At 48.8% G+C, this 17,920-nt stretch overlaps 3 protein-coding genes across 3 annotated transcripts in view; 2 read left to right on the top strand and 1 right to left on the bottom strand.

The window, feature by feature from the left end:
• LOC309564458 (uncharacterized protein) overlaps window positions 1-17,920 on the top strand; it is a 1,566,033-nt gene that overhangs the window by 1,084,421 nt on the left and 463,692 nt on the right. The window lies entirely within an intron of this gene.
• LOC309564000 (gastrula zinc finger protein XlCGF66.1-like) overlaps window positions 1-17,920 on the top strand; it is a gene marked incomplete at its 3' end in the record, with an annotated part of 95,087 nt that overhangs the window by 24,388 nt on the left and 52,779 nt on the right. The window lies entirely within an intron of this gene.
• On the bottom strand, window positions 3,938-5,225 carry LOC309562777 (uncharacterized protein; the record flags this gene model as incomplete). The annotated part of the gene is made up of 1 exon (XM_082267081.1): window positions 3,938-5,225. One exon carries the CDS (start codon window positions 5,223-5,225, stop codon window positions 4,002-4,004), a length of 1,224 nt encoding a protein of 407 aa, XP_082123207.1. The 3' UTR covers window positions 3,938-4,001.

Genomic DNA, 17,920 nt, shown 5'->3' with positions numbered 1-17,920 from the left:
AGTTGAAGGCAGAGAGTCTTTTACCTGCTCTGTGAGGGCAGGGTGAGCTCTATGTTGATCCAAGAGAAAGGCCAACAAGAAATTGACCCTCTCCATAATGCCGCAAACCCTTGGGACCTTTTGCAGGCACTGGAGAATGAAGGAGCCCATCTACCACAAATTACTGGAGGCTGAGGAACCGGAGTCCTCAGGGTTACAGAGGACAACATTTTCCTCCAGGACAAATGCCAATGATTGTGAGGAATGAAATCCATCCCTGCTTTCTCCTCCTCAGCAACCATACTCCTCCTCTTCCTCATGCTCCTCCTGTTTTTACTGTGCCCTCACAGAAACAGAGCCTGGTTAACCACTTGCCTACCGGACACTTTTTCCCTCCTCCCTTCCCAGGGCAATTTTCAGCTTTCAGCACTGTCCCATTTTGAATGACAATTATGCGATCATTGATGGGCACTGATGAGGCTGCACTGATGGGCATCGATGAGGCTGCACTGATGGGCACCGATGAGGCTGCACTGATGGACACAGATGAGGCTGCACTGATGGGCAAAGATGAGGCTGCACTGATGGGCATTGATGAGGCTGCACTGATGGGCACAGATGAGGCTGCACCGATGGGCAAAGATGAGGCTGCACTGATGGGCATTGATGAGTCTGCACTGATGGGCACGGATGAGGCTGCACTGATGGGCATGGATGAGGCTGTACTGATGGGCACAGATGAGGCTGTACTGATGGGCAAAGATGAGGCTGCACTGATGGGCAGTGATGAGGCCACTGCTGAGACAAGGTCAAACAGCGCCCAGGGAAAAGATGCCAAACTGCGATGTGCATGCTTAGGGGATCCTACTTCCTGTGAAGTCGTTTGCTTGTCAAAATCACTGCCTCTGTCCCTATTCCTGTCAACCTTGTAACAGACGAAAGGCACCCCCATCCCTACAGTAAACCATTGTGCCCAGGGCAGCCACCCCTTGTCCCGGCCCTGAATGAAGCTACACTGATGAGGCAGGACTGATGAGGCTGCACTGATGAGGCAGGACTGATGAGGCTGCACTGATGAGGCTGTACTAATGGGCACTAATAGGCTGCACTGATGAGGCATCACTGATAGGCTGCACTAATGAGGCAGCACTAGTGGGCACTGATAGGTTGCACTTATAGGCACTGATGAGGTGGCATCGATGAGGCGTCACTAACAGGTGGCACCTATGGGCACTGGTAAGCGGCACTGATGAGGCGTCACTGATGGGCGCTAATAGGTGGCACTGGTGGGCACTGTTGGGACTGCACTGATAATCAATGCCCTGATTATCAGTGTATATGTCCCTTTTACACAAGCCAGTTCTTGGCCCTCTTTTCCTTTCCTCATGCGGTCATTATGAGGAAAGGAATGCTGATAACCAGCTTGTGTTTACATTGTGATCAGCAGTGATTGGACACAGCTGATCACATGGTAAAGAGCTGCTGATTGGCTCTTTACCTCAATCTGTGATCAGTTGTGTCCTGGAGGACTCAGCGATCACAGGGTGTGCCACCCGTGCCCTGCAGCGGATGGCGAGTGTGGTCACGGGATGCCACATGATGGCATCCCAGAACTAGCCGGCCGTGCTGTAGCCATCATTCGGCCATAGAGTGGTCGGCAAGTGGTTAAAGTGGGCTCTGAGATACCAGGAAATACTCATCTACCTCTTCTTGTTGTGCCTCCCATGACTAAGCCCTGTGGGTGGGGCGAAACATGTCAGAGGTGTGGCCTGGACAGAGTCTAGGCTGAGGTTGCTTCCACTTTTTGCATGAGGGTTTTGTTTGGTGGGCAGCTCATGGGACTTCTCTTTCTTCCTCAAAGTTCTACCCAGCCTAGAGTCTGCTTTACAAAAGTAGAAATCTACTGAGGGAACAAAGAACAAGACAGGGAGGGACCGACTAAGACTGTACCTCATAGCACTAAACAGGAGGGGAAGCCTGAAGGAATGCGTTGAATGCTGCATAAACAGGTTGCTATAGCACTAATCTAACACTAGATGTCAGCACAGATTAGAACATTAGTAACATGCAATACATAGCAAAAGCACAAAATAACACGAGTGGGACATAACGCCCCCTGCCGTACTCATGCCGTCCCACAAAGCCCTGAGAGTTAGGCATGAGATTTGAGAGGAGTCCCCATGTGATGCCCCATTAGGTTGGCACCGTATTACTGATAATCTGTGAGCATGTACACTCAGCGGCCACTTTATTAGGTACACCTCTTCAATTGCTAATCAGCCAATCGCATGGCAGCAACCTTTAGATGTGGTGAAGACAACTTGCTGAAGTTCAAACCGAGCATCAGAATGGAGAAGAAAGGGGATTTCGGTGACTTTGAACGTGGCATGGTTTTTGGAGGCAGAAGGGTTGGTCTGAGTATTTCTGGGATCTCTCGGGATTACAGAGAATGGTGGGAAAAAGAGAAAATATCCAGTGAGCGGCAGTTGTGTGGAGGAAAATGCCTTGTTGAGGTTAGAGGAGAATGGGCAGACTGGTTCCAGAAGAGAGAAAGGCAACAGTAACTCAAATACCCACTCGTTACATCCAAGGTATGCAGAATACCATCTCTGAGCACACAACACATCCAACCTTGAAGCAGATGGGCTACAGCAGCAGAAGACCACACCGGGTGCCACTCCTGTCAGCTAAGAACAGAAAACTGAGGTTACAATTGGCACAGGATCACCAAAATTGGATAACAGAAGATTGGAAAAACGTTGCCTGGTCTGATGAGTCTGGATTTCAGCTGCGACATTCAGATGGGAGGGTCAGAATTTGGCACATGGATCCATCCTGCCTTGTATCCATGGTTCAGGCTGGTGGTGGTGTAATGGTTTGGGGGGAGGAGGGAGGGATAACAGTTCAGGCTGGTTTTGGTAGTGTAATGGTGTGGGGGAGGAGGGGGAGGTGGGGTAATGGTTCAGGCTGGTGGTGGTGTAATGGTGTGGGGGAGTAGAGGGGGGGGTAACAGTTCAGGCTGGTGGTGGTGTAATGGTGTGGGGGAGGGGGGGTAACAGTTCAGGCTAGTGGTGGTATAATGGTGTGGGGGGAGGAGGGGGAGGGGGGTAACAGTTCAGGCTGGTGGTGGTGTAATGGTGTGGGGGAGTAGAGGGGGGGTAACAGTTCAGGCTGGTGGTGGTGTAATGGTGTGGGGGAGGAGAGGGGGGGGTAATGGTTCAGGCTGGTGGTGGTGGTGTAATGATGTGGGGGAGGAGGGGGGGTAACGGTTCAGGCTGGTGGTGGTGTAATGGTGTGAGGGAGGAGAGGGGGGGTAATGGTTCAGGCTGGTGGTGGTGGTGTAATGGTGTGGGGGAGGAGGGGGGTATTGGTTCAGGCTGGTGGTGGTGGTCTAATTGTGTGGGGGAGGGGGGTTAATGGTTCAGGCTGGTGGTGGTGGTGTAATGGTGTGGGGGAGGAGGGGGGGTATCGGTTCCGGCTGGTGGTGGTGGTCTAATGGTGTGGGAGAGGGGGGGGGGTAATGGTTTAGGCTGGTGTTGGTGTAATGGTGTGGAGGAGGAGGGGGGGGGGGTAACGGTTCAGGCTGGTGGTGGTGGTGTAATGGTGTGGGGGAGGATGGGGGGGGGGGGGCGGTTCAGGCTGGTGGTAGGGGTGGTAATGGTTCAGGCTGGTGGTGGTGGTGTAATGGTGTGGGGGAGGATGGGGGGGGACGGTTCAGGCTGGTGGTGGGGGTGGTGTAATGGTGTGGAGGAGGAGGGGGGGTAATGGTTCAGGTTGGTGGTGTAATGGTGTGGGGGAGGATGGGGGGGACGGTTCAGGCTGGTGGTGGGGGTAGTGTAATGGTGTGGAGGAGGAGGGGGGTAATGGTTCAGGCTGGTGGTGGTGGTGTAATGGTGTGGGGGGAGGATGTACTAGCAAGGTGGACCTGATAAATTGGTCGGTGAGGTTGAAGAAGACACAAGTCTACTGAGTTTGACCAATAGAAAAAATGATAGATATATAAATAGAAAACATTTCCTGCACTAAGGGCGGGAATACGGCTTCTCTACTCTGTGAGATCTCTGATGTTTAGCGAGGTCTGATTTCCGTGTATACCTTCTTCCGCACTCGCAGGAAAACGGCTTCTCCCCCGTGTGAGATAGCTGATGTGTGAGAAGTGATGATTTCCGTGGATAACATTTCCCGCACTCGGGGCAGCAAAACAGCTTTTCCTGTGTGTGGCATATCTGATGCGCGGTAAGATTTGACTTCTGTGAGAAGCATTTCCCGCACAGATCACAGGAATACGGCTTCTCGCCCGTGTGAGACCTCTTATGCGTAAGAACGTGGGACTTCTGTGAAAAACCTTTGCCGCACTCAGAGCAGGAATACGGCTTCTCCCCCGAGTGAGATCTTTGATGTGTAACAAGGTCCGATTTACCCAGGAAACATTTCCCGCACTCGGGACAGGAATACAAATTTTCACCCGTGTGCAATCTCTGATGTCGGGAGAGGCTGCCCCTTTCTGAAAAAACTTTCCCGCACTCAGAGCAGGAATATGGACTTTCCCCTGTGTGGGATCTTTGATGTATAACCAGTTCTGATTTCTGCGAAAAACATTTCCCGCACTCAGAACAGAAATACGGCTTCTCCCCCGTGTGGGTTCTTTGATGTATAAGAAGGTCTGATTTCTGTGAATAACATTTCCCGCACTCGGGGCAGGAATACGGCTTCTCGCCCGTGTGCAATCTCCGATGTCTGGAAAGGCCAGACTTCTCTGAAAAACGCCTCCCGCACTCAGAACAGGAATACGGCTTCTCACCCGTGTGGGACCTATAATGGATGACCAGCTTGGATTTACAAAGAAAACGTTTCCCGCACTCGGGACAGGAATTCAGCTTCTTCCCTGTGTGAGATCTGTAATGCATGACGAGTTCTGACTTATAAAGGAAACGTTTCCCACACTCAAAACAGGAATGAAGCTTCTCCCCTTTGTGAGATCTCTTATGTACAGAGAGACCTAATTCTGAGCTAAAAATGTTCCCACATTGAAGACAGGAGAATGTCTTCTCCTCCTGAATTCCAGGACCATCCCCCACAGTGCGAGGTTCCTCAGAGTCAGAGGGATTCCATGGTCTATCCACACTGTGAGGTCCACCATCCATAGTGGAGCTTGTATTCTCTTCCATGCAATCTAGCGTGATGTCCTCATCTTCCATTCTACAACCTGGAGATAAAGTGAGACGATCCTTTGAGGGTTTCTCCATGGCGTGTCCTGGAAAAATATAAAAACATCGTCAATAGATCTGAGAGGGTTAGTTCACTTCCATCAAGATCCCATCTGGATCAGGTAGATATGAGTGAGCAGATGTTCTCTGTGGATGTCCCAACCAGCTGAGACTCTTCCCCTCTTCAGTCAAAGGGCCTTTGGTCCTCCTCCCAGATCACTTCTACCAGGGCCGGCCTTTGGGGTGTGCGAGCCGTGAGGCCGCACAGGGCGCCATGGGCAACAAGGGCGCAGTGCGGCCATCACAGCTCGCAGAAGACCAGGTGATTCAAGCCGCACAGCGGGAGGTGAGCGGCGACCGTGGCCTGGACAGGGTTAACACAGGCCGCGGCCGCCGCTTACCTCCCGCTGTGCGGCTGTGCCTCCGTCACCCTACTGATGCAGTGAGGCCTCCGCTCCGATCCTTCACGCTGACGATCTCTCCTCCCTCCCTGCACTGACGCTAGAGGAGAGATCGTCAGCTCCTCCTCGCCCCGCCCCTTCTCCTCCTCCTCCCGCCCCGCCCACACTCCCAGGGATGTGTGGGCGGGAAGTTTGAAGAAAAAAAAAGCTGAAGAGACCTGAAGGTAAGGGAGGACTCTCTCCTTTAAAAAATGTAAGGGGGGGCTTTTTGTGGGGAGCTCTGTGTGAGGGGGCTTTGTGATGTAAGGGGGGGCTCTCTGATGTGGGGGGCTCCATGGGGGGGTCTGATGTAAGGGGGCTTTGTGTGGGGGTCTGTGATGTAAGGGGGGGCTCTCTGATGTGGGGGGCTCCGTGGGGGGGGGTCTGATGTAAGGGGGCTTTGTGATGTAAAGGGGGGGCTCTCTGATGTGGGGGGCTCCATGGGGGGGGGTCTGATGTAAGGGGGCTTTGTGTGGGGGTCTGTGATGTAAGGGGGGGGGGCTCTCTGATGTGGGGGGCTCCGTGGGGGGGGGGTCTGATGTAAGGGGGCTTTGTGATGTAAGGGGGGCTCTCTGATGTGGGGGGCTTTGTGTGGGGGTCTGATGTATGGGGGCTTTGTGTGGGGGTCTGTGATGTAAGGGGGGCTCTCTGATGAGGGGGGCTCTGTGTGGGGGGGGGCTCTGATGTAAGGGGGCTTTGCGTGGGGGGTCTGTGATGTAAGGGGGGCTCTCTGTGTGGGGGGGCTCTCTGATGTAAGGGGCTTTGTGTGGGGGGTCTGTGATGTAAGGGGGGCTCTCTGTGTGGGGAGGGGGGCTCTCTGATGTAAGGGGGCTTTGTGTGTGTAGGGGAGCTTTGTGTGGGGGGGTCTCTGATGTGAAGGGGGCTTTGTGTGTGTAGGGGTGCTTTGTGTGTCGGGTCTCTGATGTAAGGGGGCTCTGAGTGTGGGGTCTCTGATGTGAGGGGGGCTTTGTGTGTGTGCAGGGGGTCTCTGATCTTAGGGGGGCTTTGTGTGGGGGTCTATGATGTGAGGGGGTCTCTGTGTGGGGGGGGGTCTCTGATGTGTGTGGGGGGTCTCTGATGTAAGTGGGGCTTTGTGTGTGGGGTCTCTAATGTGAGGGGGGCTTTGTGTGGAGGGGTCTCTGAAGTGAGGGGGGCTTTGTGTGGGGGGTCTCTGATGTGAGGGGAGCTCTGTGTGGGGAGGGCTCTCTGATGTAGGGGGCCTCTAAATTAAGGGGGGCTTTGTGTGGGGGGTCTCTGATGTAAAGGGGGCTAAGTTATTAGTGATCATAAAAAAGAAAAGTAAAATAAAGTGCAAAAAAGGTGCAAGAAAATGCGCGCGGTGGGGGGCGCCACAGGATTAGCTCGCACAGGGCGCCTGAACACCTAAGGCCGGCCCTGACTTCTACATTTACACAGCCTTGTTAGAAGAGCAGGAACCAATGGGGACTGGGAGGTCCATGCTCTTTACACAACCACAAGCCTAGGCACTGGGTCGTGTGATCACTGATAAACAAGAGGGTCAAAGTTCAGACTTCAAGACCCTTTACCATAGAAAGTGACCATAGGTCTAGGCTTCTGGTGATAGGCAGCACTGGAGGGAGCTGGGAGCAGTACTTTCTTCTGGAAAGATAAGTGTTTATGTCCTTATGTTATTCCTTACTTTTCATCCCAACAAGACAGTTAGTAGAGTTTTATGGTAACATTTAGCTATAAGTCTGCTGGAAGAAGAGGAACCAACCTAAGAAAGACTCAATCTGTGTTCTCATATCTGTGCTACTGTAACTAGGAGTGACACACAACCTAATACTGTCAGCTGAACCCCAGGACGGGTATCAGTACAGGGAGGTGACTGTTATCAACCTATTATGGGCTGATATCCCTCAGCTTCCTCTCTACTCTGGACCAATCAGTGTGCAGTAACAGAGCAGAGATAAGAGAAGAATATATTATGGGTCACCTGTGCTGATCTCTGTAGGAGTGTCCTCCTCTATGAATGTCCTCGTCATTCCAGCCTCCTCCGTAATTTGCTGATCATCCCACACATACTCGTCCTCTTCCTCATCCTCAAATTTTATATTAATCAGATCTTCATCCTAGAACGAAAGGATAAAATATATTTCTTGGAGTCCATTGAGGGACACAGACGTTCACAAACAGTTGGGTTCTACTGCCACCTACAGGAAACGGGACACTGGCAAACAGAAAAATTGTTAAATCAGATCCAGTGTATCCCATCTTCTACGCACCATGCCTCAGCTTTATGCAAAAGAAGCACCAATGGACAAGAGCCAGAACACACAAAGGGGTGTTAGTCACCTCTTTCCTCACCAACGAGTTGGAATGATTCCGACTTAACCAGAAGAAAAACTAAGGATGAGTAATTGAGAGACTTTAAACCAAAAAACCTACCAAAACAGGTGGAAGTACATATCTACCCGCAAGAAGAAATAGACCAATACCACGATGTGGTCAACAAAAACAAAACACTGGGATAAGTCCCCAAGTAAGCAGGCCCCCAGAAGAAACCTTGGACAAAAACAGGTCCATAAGACTGGATGGTCTACGTCTGCCAAATCTCACACACCCAACCCCTAGGATTGTCTGGTCAGAAACCCATCTCACAAATGAGGTTCTAATCTCGCAAATGTGTGCAAAGGGATACCTAAAGACGTGAGAAACATAATATGCCATAAAGGACAGCTAATGCCTCATTTCCACTGAGTGGTACGGTACGGTTCGGTTCAGTACGGTACGGTTCGGAACGGTACACCTTGCGTTTCCACTGCCAATAGTACCCTTTCATGATAGGCGTGGTGTAGCCGAAAAGCTGTGATGGACGATTCTCTGTCAACCAATCAAAGTTCTACAGAGTGTAGCTCCACCCTGTTGGTACGGTACTAATGTGCTTGGTACCCCAACGAAAGGGTATCAAAAAAGTGGTACGTTAAGGTTCGGAATTAGGGTACCATCCACAATGGAAACGGCAAAAATTGCGTACCGTACCGAACCGAACCGTACCATAACCCTCAGTGGAAAAGAGCCATTATGGCGCTTTTGCACTGCATGGAACCGAACGGTTCGGCTCGCTTTTGTGCTTTTCCACTGCTGGTACCGCATGGAACAGTTCGGTACAGTACGGCGGCGCTTTTCCACTGCATGGAACCGAATAGTACGGCTCTCAAAAACAGTACCACCTCGATTGTGGTTCCAAGAGGTACCATACCCGGTACCGTATCCCACAATCCTTTGCATGCAGTCACTACTAGCCACTGATTGGTCAGAGAATCCCACCCACCCCGTTGTTATCCCACCCACTTAACTTTAGTACTACTTTAGTGGAAAAGCAAACCATACCGAACCGTTCCGACACTATACCATGCGGTACCAGCAGTGGAAAAGCAAACTGGGCCAAGCAGGGCCGAGTAGAGCCGAGCCGGTACTTGCAGTGGAAAAGTGCCATTTGTGACTTCTGAGACTGGTAGCGATTCCAGGGGTACAAACCCTTGAGTCAGCCTTACAGAAAAAAAGGCGGTGGGGTGCTCAATAAGTACCTCTACAAAGTTAGACAGGGATGAAAGGATACACCATATTCCCAGACTGGTGCGAAAAAGCAGAAAACGAACAAGGATGGGCAAAACCACTCGTTTCTGGAGGCTGACAGATAAACTCTGTAGGACCTGCCTTGCGTAAGTAACGAACATGATTCTAAAAATCTCCAGACCTGCCCCAGTCCAGTGAACCATCCATAGCCATGGGGTGAAGGACAGGAACCTTGGCCACAGTGCTAAGAACATTTGATTAGGAACTGAGGAAGAAATCTTGTGAAACTTCCTCAAAAGCCCGCAGAGCAGCCACGGAAGGAGGACCCATGTTCAGGTCACTAGGTCCTGACGTATTCCATTCCTAAAAGGGAGTACCTTCAGATGGACCATACCATGTTCTACCTGTTGGCAATACAGGTGAACACAGAGCCCTCCAACGATGATTTATGCCTGCCATGAAGGATATGAGGAGCACTCAAGGTGGTTAAAGCTCTCCCTTCGGTGCAGAGAGAGAAAAGAGTCAGATGTCACTGCCAAGGAAGACAATACAGATAGTATTGATAATGTCTACTAGCATATGGACAAGGTTCCTTGTCCGTATGAGCAGGATTCTCAAACCTTCCCGTAGGTGAAGGTCCTGAGTCCACCCCACAGCGAGATCCTCTGACGAGTAGAGGACATCCCGTCAAGTAGGGTCCCCTTTGGCCATCTTGATGTCTCCCATTGAGCCAGTGATATCAGTGAAGAATTTTGAATGAAGAAGAACGGAGAAAACAGTTCCTCTAAGCAAAGAAGACCAACAAAGATTACATTGGTTAGATGTTTTCCTAATAGTTACAGAAAAGGCATCCAACCACCTAAGACACAAGAAAAAAACTGAGGCATGATGGGTAGAGGAGGGGTTATATGGGGGCTGGCTTAGAACTTTTCTGTTTGCCAATGTCCTAACCTCTTATATGTGGCAGTGCAACCCAACTGTTTTACAGTGTCCCTCAATGAATGAGAAAGAAAACCATCTGTTAAAACAGAAGTATTTATCATGTGAGCTTCAAACATCGTCTCCACGTGTCAGAGTGTTCAATCACTTTATGTTCCAGACTCTCAACTCCACCTACCTGATGATGGTGGGGGATGGTGTGACCTTCCTGTGTGGAATCCCGGGAATACAGAGGGCGGGGACATCTCTCTGGTGGGTTTCTGTTATTAAGTGATTCCAGCATGATGTCCTTGTCCTTGTAGAGATCCTCAGAAAGATCCTCCATCCCACCATACTCCTCATACCCCTCTTTATACTCTTCTTCAACTTCAATATTATCATCCTCGAGGTTTCCACTCTGAATATATAATAAAACATTCATTGTAACAATCATGCTTGTATATAAATCACCACTATCAGTGATTGTTCCTCATCTACCTGATGATGGTGGGGGATGGTGTGATCTTCCTGTGTGGAATCCCGGGAATACAGAGGACGGGGACATCTCTCTGGTGGGTTCCCATTACTGGATCCATCTGTAGGAAACACACACACTGACTGAATACATTGTTTCTATGTGTTTATCAGATGATGGGGGATCTAGGTGGATCCTCCGTACTGCTCTCTCCTTTACAATAAAGTCTCCTCTTACCCGGTGATGTGAGGGGCGGCTGATTCTCCATCATGACGTCCTTGTGGAGATCCTTGTGTTCTTCTAAATACTCCCACTCCTCCATGGAGAAATAGACAGTGACATCCTGACACCTTATAGGAACCTGACACACACAATGATACAGTCACCATCCAGACACATCCCTTGTCTGTTACTGGATAATGTCCCAGAATTCCCAGCACCGCTCACCTCTCCTGTCAGCAGCTCCATCATCTTCTTGGTGACTTCTAGAATCTTCTGCATGTTGTGTCTCTCAGGTTTTAGGGAGTCACATGGAGGCACTGTGATGGTCATATGATCACCTGACTTCAGAAGAGGAAATCTCTGTATTGGGGAACCAATAGAAATATCATGTTAGAATCCCAGAATCCTCCTCACCTCTCCGGTCAGCTCTGTGTTTTATAAATAGAGATAAGATTGATGTCATGTGACCTCCCAGAATCCTCCTCACCTCTCCGGTCAGGTCTGTGTTTTATTAATAGAGATAAGAGTGATGTCATGTGACCTCCCAGAATCCTCCTCACCTCTCCAGTCAGGTCTGTGTTTTATTAATAGAGATAAGAGTGATGTCATGTGACCTCCCAGAATCCTCCTCACCTCTCCGGTCAGCAGGTAGATGATCTCCAGGATGAGGTTTAGCATCCTCTCAGTCATGTGACTCCGGTCCTCCTCCATCCCTATTCGCACCGTCATCTATAATGCTTTCCCTGTAGACAGATAACATTGATAACAGAGAAGTATCTGGATTGGTATTGGTTGTACAACGATAGGATGAGGATATCAGGAGGTAATATGAAGGTGAGTATATATTATAGAACTATGGCCCCCCAGTGGGAATATATTTATGTGTTGTTTACTATGATTCTTAAAGTTTAGGAGCCTCTTATTGCCAACATACACGGCCCGAATATCGCCCGATCGTTGCCCGCCGACCATCGAAACAGTGTTTTTTTCGGACATGCGTGATGAGGTTAAACTGAACGACCTCAACACCAACGTATAGAATATCGTTCTTTCGCAAACGAGACGACAGAATATTTTGGGTTTTTCAAACTGTATTTTTCATTCACAATATCGATATCACTCATTGATGGCTGGACATTAACGAGTAGAATATCGGCCGATCGCTCGCTGAACGGAAATTTTCGTCCGATATTCTAATCGTGTATTCCGGCCATTACTCTTTCGAAGGTGTAAACATAAAAAAAAAAGGCATATTCGCCTTGAAGATGGCCATAATGGATTTCAAAAACTCGGCTCCCATTGATTTTTATTCTTGCAATTAAAACAAATCAGATATGTTCTGCTCATTCCTATTCAGAGGAGCAGTGAGGTCAGTATAGGGTTAGAGTGGTGTTGTAGGATGCCCTGGTGGAGGGTTGGGTTGAGCGGATGGTGGATTCCCACTCCAAAGACATGCTGATAGGTTAATTGGATCCTGTATAAAAAAATTGGCCCTACTGTGTATGTATGTGAGTTAGGGACCTTAGATTGTAAGCTCCTTGAGGACAGGGACTGATGTGAATGTATAATGTATATGTAAAGCGCTGCGTAAATTGACATCGCTATATAAGTACCTGAAATAATAATAATAAATGTGGATTAGGATATGTTTGTCTTCATTATATGAGCTCTGATTGGGAACAAAAAGGGAAAAAAAATCCACTATTATATATATGTGTGTATCATCATCTGCTGGAGATAAAAGACGTCACAGTGACTATGGAGGAAGAGGACGGACATGACGGGGGGGGGGGGGGGGGGGGTTACTGGGTGTAAATAGAAAATAAGATCTTATTACCTCCTCTGCTGCCACTTCCAGCAATGTCTCCTCTCTACTTCCACCCGACCACCTTTCACCCGGAAATTCCTATTTATACCTGACATCACTTCTTGTTTGTAACTGACATCACTTCCTGCTTACCATAGAGACTTCCTGTGTAGGTAGAAGTGAGACCTTGTGGAAGTCAGCGGAACCGCAGCCCCAAGAAACGTCTCGTAGTGTGAACACGGCCTTGTGCTGTGTGTGTTTGTACTGTATATCCTTATAGCTGGAGTCACCTCCACTCCCACCAAGGGGAATGAAAATATGTTACTAATCGGGATGGGTGGAGGGATTTTGGCACCTTTCTGGTTTTTCATCAAAAAGGCCAAACCGTAATTACCATCTAATTTTTTCACTATGTGGTACAACTTTGGAGAAATTGATAACTCGAGATGAGTGGAGGAATTTTGGCACCTTTAATATTGCAGCAAAAATAATTATAGAGTCATAATAAGTCTCATTACGTGGCACTGCTTAGGAGAAGACAAAGTTTAGGTGCCACTCAGGAGGAGGTAAAGTCCAAACTAGAGCGCTGTGAGTATCTGTGTTTTGCTGAAAACTTTGACTCGCTAAAACTCCAACCACATCACTTCTGGTGACTGTACAGCAGCAATAATTGGAGATTTCGACGAGTTGCTGTATTCACATAACACCAGCAGCGTGTACACTATGGTAAAGAAAGAGTAGAGTGTTTTGACAGAACACCAGGTAAGAAGGGAAAAAGTTGTCACCGCCTTGAAAACACCAACTCATCCAAATCTCCAATTATTGCTGCTGTACAGTCACCGGAAGTGACGTGGTTGGACGTACGGTGAGTTGGAGTTTTTTACAGAACACCAAGAGGAACATGGGATTCCCCACAATTAAGCTCCAAGGGGCAGAGCGAAACACATTTGAGACGTGGCCTGGCTCGAGGCCGGGCTGAGATTTACTTCACCTCACGCACACGGGTCTGCTTTTGGAAGTACGGCTCATGGATCCTTCCCTTTGACATGACTGCTTAGGAGAAACTTGCTTGAAAAACCTATTTACCATAATGGAAAAAAACCTTCCAATGTGGCTTTGCAAGCCCTGTGATGCCCCCATTTATCCAAAGAAAATTTAGGCAGTGGTGGAATGGATGATGCGGGTCACCCCCTCACTGTCCTCATCAGGTGTACCCAGCAGCAACAGTCCTCCTTTACTGCAGTAGAACAGACAGTTGGATCAGGATGGGGCCCCATTTCCCAGTACAAATGGGACGGGAAATCACCCCTCCTCTATCAGTATGTCCAACCATTTGTATATGGATACAAAGAACCCTAGCACAGAAAAAAGGGTGGAAATGTTTCCTGATCCTCAGGACGTGATGGTGGAAGTTTAGCCATGTAAAAGACAGAGGATACCACAGAGGATCCCAGCATGGTAGCCTGGGGTATCCAGGGTCCAAGGTACAGGGCAAATATATGGAGGTTGAGTTTCAAAGATCTGCTGGAAGCCCCATTATGGCAGCAGAAATTCCAGTTTTGATTACCAGTGACCCACATTGACAACTTGTTCTGGGGACAGTGAGGATGGGAAAAAAATCCAGAGTGGTGCAACTCCATTATCTGAGCACCTAATTTGGTAGAGCTTCAGGTGTGAAGTAGCAACAAGGGTGCAAGACCACCAAAAGCCTCAAGAAAGAGACCCACCTACAAAAGCAGGCAGCATGTTCACCAAAGCAGTCAGGGTGGTTCCATGCACCTCCACTGTGAGGGCCTTTTTCTTCAGCCAGAGGAGGCACCTGTGGCTTTCGTCAACCTCTGCCTGTAGAAGATACATAGAGGGAAGTCTGGATCTCACTTGTGAGCAAGCCATTGCCTTTGGAGGTCAATAGGTCCCAAGCACTTCCCTGGTGATTTGTGAGCCATGTACAGAGCGGGTATTTACAAAGGATTAAACAAACTTCAAACACCTGTCTTGAAGCCCTCTCAGAACCGTAGCTCCAATCTGGTATTGCTTAATACAGTTCCTAGTGGGAGTGCTGCCTCTATCTATAAACATGCTGATAGCAGATTACAGTACTTTCCAAAGCTTCCTAAAAGCCCATCTAACTCTGTAAAGATCAAAGGGGGAACTCCCTGGCAAAGCAACTTGTCTCCATATTGATGAGGAAAAGGGCCTCTTCCCCACAACCCTGGCCTGGTAGTTGTGGGTGTCTGAGGCTGGGGGTTGATCAGAATTAGGGATGGGCCAAACACCCCCCTTTTCGGTTTGCACCAGAACATCTCGAACAGGAAAAAAGTTCTGCCCGCCCCACCCCAAAGCACCTTGCCCCCATGTTGATGGGGACAAGGGCCTCTTCCCAACAACCCTGGGCTGTGGTTGTTGGGATGTGCAGGTGGGGGGCTTATTGGAATCTTGAAGCCCCCTTTAATAAGGGGGCCCTCAGATTCCGGCCCTCCCCATGTGAATGGGTATCGGTACACCAAACCCCTAACCATTCACCAAAAAAGTATGAAAACCAGAGAACACAGTTTTTGACAAATCTTTTATTAAAAAGAAAAAAAGTGGTGTCCCTCAATGTAACTACATCATCAATCACGACGTTCCCCCACACCCAAAAAATTGAAAGAAAATTACAAAACGCTTAGCCTCTTAAGAGGCTAACCGCCGTATGCCCGATCTTCAGCTTTGACAGCTCTTTTATAGGCATAGGGCGGGGCCACTCGGCTACATCACCCGGTGGCACCGCCCCCTTGAGGGACACTATTTTATTTTCTTTTAACCACTTGCCGTCTGAGTACCGTAGTACTACTGCGGCAAAGTGGCTCGTTATCGTCTGACGACGTAGTTCTACTCTGACACTCCCCTTTCTCGGCGGCGCGCGCGCCGCCGGAGGCTTGCTCCCGCTGTATTCAGTCACAGCGGGAGTCGGGCCAGGGGAGGAGAAGCGGCGATCGCCGCCGCTCTTCCCCGATCATCGGGGATCTAGTGTGGAGATCCGCCTGCTTGTGTAAACACAAGCGGGCGGATCTCTGAAGTGACAGGCAGGGTCAGATTGCAGGGTTCAGCATAGCTGAACTCTGGATCTGTCCTTGTGTCACTCAGTCACCTCCCCCCCCTCCCCCCACACACGTCAGTAAGCACCAGGCATACATTAACCCCTCCCTCTCCAATAAAATTATCCCCTTCCCTGCCAGTGTGATTTTACAGTAACAGTGCATATATATAGCACTGATTACTGCAGTAATGTCACTGGTACCCCCAAAAGTGTCAAAAATGTCAGTCAAGGGTCCGATCTGTCCGCCGCAATGTCGCAGTCCCGCAAAAAAAAAAATCGCAGATCGCCACCATTACTCGTTAAAAAAAAAAACACCAAAAATTACAGAAATCTTTCCCTTTGTTAGTAAATGCAATACCTTTTGCGCAAACCAATCAAAATACGCTTATTGTGAATTTTTTTACCAAACATAGGTAGCAGAAAACAAATTGGGCAAAAATTTAAAAAAATTTTTGATTTTTTACATTTTTTTGGGGGGGAATTTCATATAAAAAAATGTGAAAAATATTGTTGTTTTTTCAAAAATTTACGCTCTTTTTTTGTTTATAGCGCAAAAAGTAAAAATCGCACAGGTGATCAAATACCACCAAAAGAAAGCTCTGTTTGTGGGAAAAAAAAGGACGTAAATTTCGTTTGGGTACGGCGTCACACGACCGCGCAATTTTCAGTTAAAGTCGCACAGCGCCGAATCGCAAAAAGTGGCCCGGACGTAAGACAGCAAAATCCTCCGGTGGTAAAGTGGTTAATAAAGGATTTGTCAAAAACTGTAGTGTTCTGTAGTTTTTACTTTTTTACATTTTTTTGGTGAATGGGTAGGGGAACGATGTAGCCAATACCCATTCACATACGGGGGGCTTGATCTGGGGACCCCCTTGTGTAGCTTGGTGATTTGGTGTATCTGTATAAAAGAAGGCCTAGAGCACTATATTATACCCTTTTGGACAGGCCAATAGTGATGAGGGAGAGAACAGGCAGGATGCATCTGGGAATAAAAAAAACTCATTTTTTATTATAAATTGAATACAGAAAATGTTAGCAGTTTACAGCGCACCTTTTAAGTCTTTTTGCATAGTCAGCAATTTCTGAGGGATTGGGCAGGCAGATTGCATCTGAACAAAGCATATTTTTTAATTTATTTTAGAGAATTGCATCCCCTGCTTTTAAACCTGTCTGGATAGGCCACCATTTCCGAGGGAGAGAACAAGCAGATTTCATCAAAAAAATATGAAATTAGACCGCATTTTTGCAAAGAGAATACAACAATTAAACAGATTTGCTGCACAGAATCTCATTGTTATTAATAGGGGGTAAATGTGGAGGCAGAGAGTAGGCAAAATTCAGCCAAAAATATTACATGAAACTATTTTATCAGACACAGATTTGATGAATAGAATATACTTCTTTTTAATTGGTGGGCAATTTCGGAGGCAGAGGAATCGGAGTCCTCGGGGTTCTTCAGCTATCAATCACGAAGAAGTGCCAAGGTTAGTGAAGGATGAAACCCATCCGTGGAAGCCTGTCACATGTTCTCCTCCTCGGCAACCATACTCTTCCTCATGGTGCTCCTTTGCCTGCTGTGGCCTCACCCGTACAGAGTCTGAGACACCAGGGGTTCCCACTGAATATCACCCACCTGAACACTGACTGGGTGTGACCAACTGAAATGGCAACAAACCCCTCTGGCCTGCCTCAGGGACTCAACCAGAACTGACACCCCCTCCTTCTCTCTCTTAGAGGGACCCAACCAGCAGTGACACCCCCTCCTTCTCTCTCCTAGAGGGACCCAACCAGCAGTGACACCCCTCCTACTCTCTCCTAGAGGGACTCAACCAGCAGTGACACCCCCTCCTTCTCTCTCCTAGAGGGACCCAACCAGCAGTGACACCTCCTCCTTCTCTCTCCTAGAGGGACCCAACCAGAAGTGACACCCCCTCTTTCTCTCTCCTAGAGGGACACAACCAGCAGTGACACCCCCTCCTTCTCTCTCCTAGAGGGACCCAACCAGCAGTGACACCCCCTCCTTCTCTCTCCTAGAGGGACCCAACCAGAAGTGACACCCCCTCTTTCTCTCTCCTAGAGGGACACAACCAGCAGTGACATCCCCTCCTTCTGTCTCCTAGAGGGACCCAACCAGCAGTGACACCCCCTCCTTCTCTCTCCTAGAGAGACCCAACCAGCAGTGACACCCCCTCCTCCTTCTCTCTCCTAGAGAGACTCAACCAGCAGTGACACCCCCTCCTTCTCTCTCCTAGA

Source organism: Pelophylax lessonae (genome assembly GCF_965119305.1).
Source record: "Pelophylax lessonae genome assembly, chromosome: 9".
Taxonomy (NCBI): domain Eukaryota; kingdom Metazoa; phylum Chordata; class Amphibia; order Anura; family Ranidae; genus Pelophylax; species Pelophylax lessonae.
The sequence above is the reverse complement of the archived record's forward strand: the minus strand, read 5'-3'. Positions and strand labels throughout refer to the sequence as shown.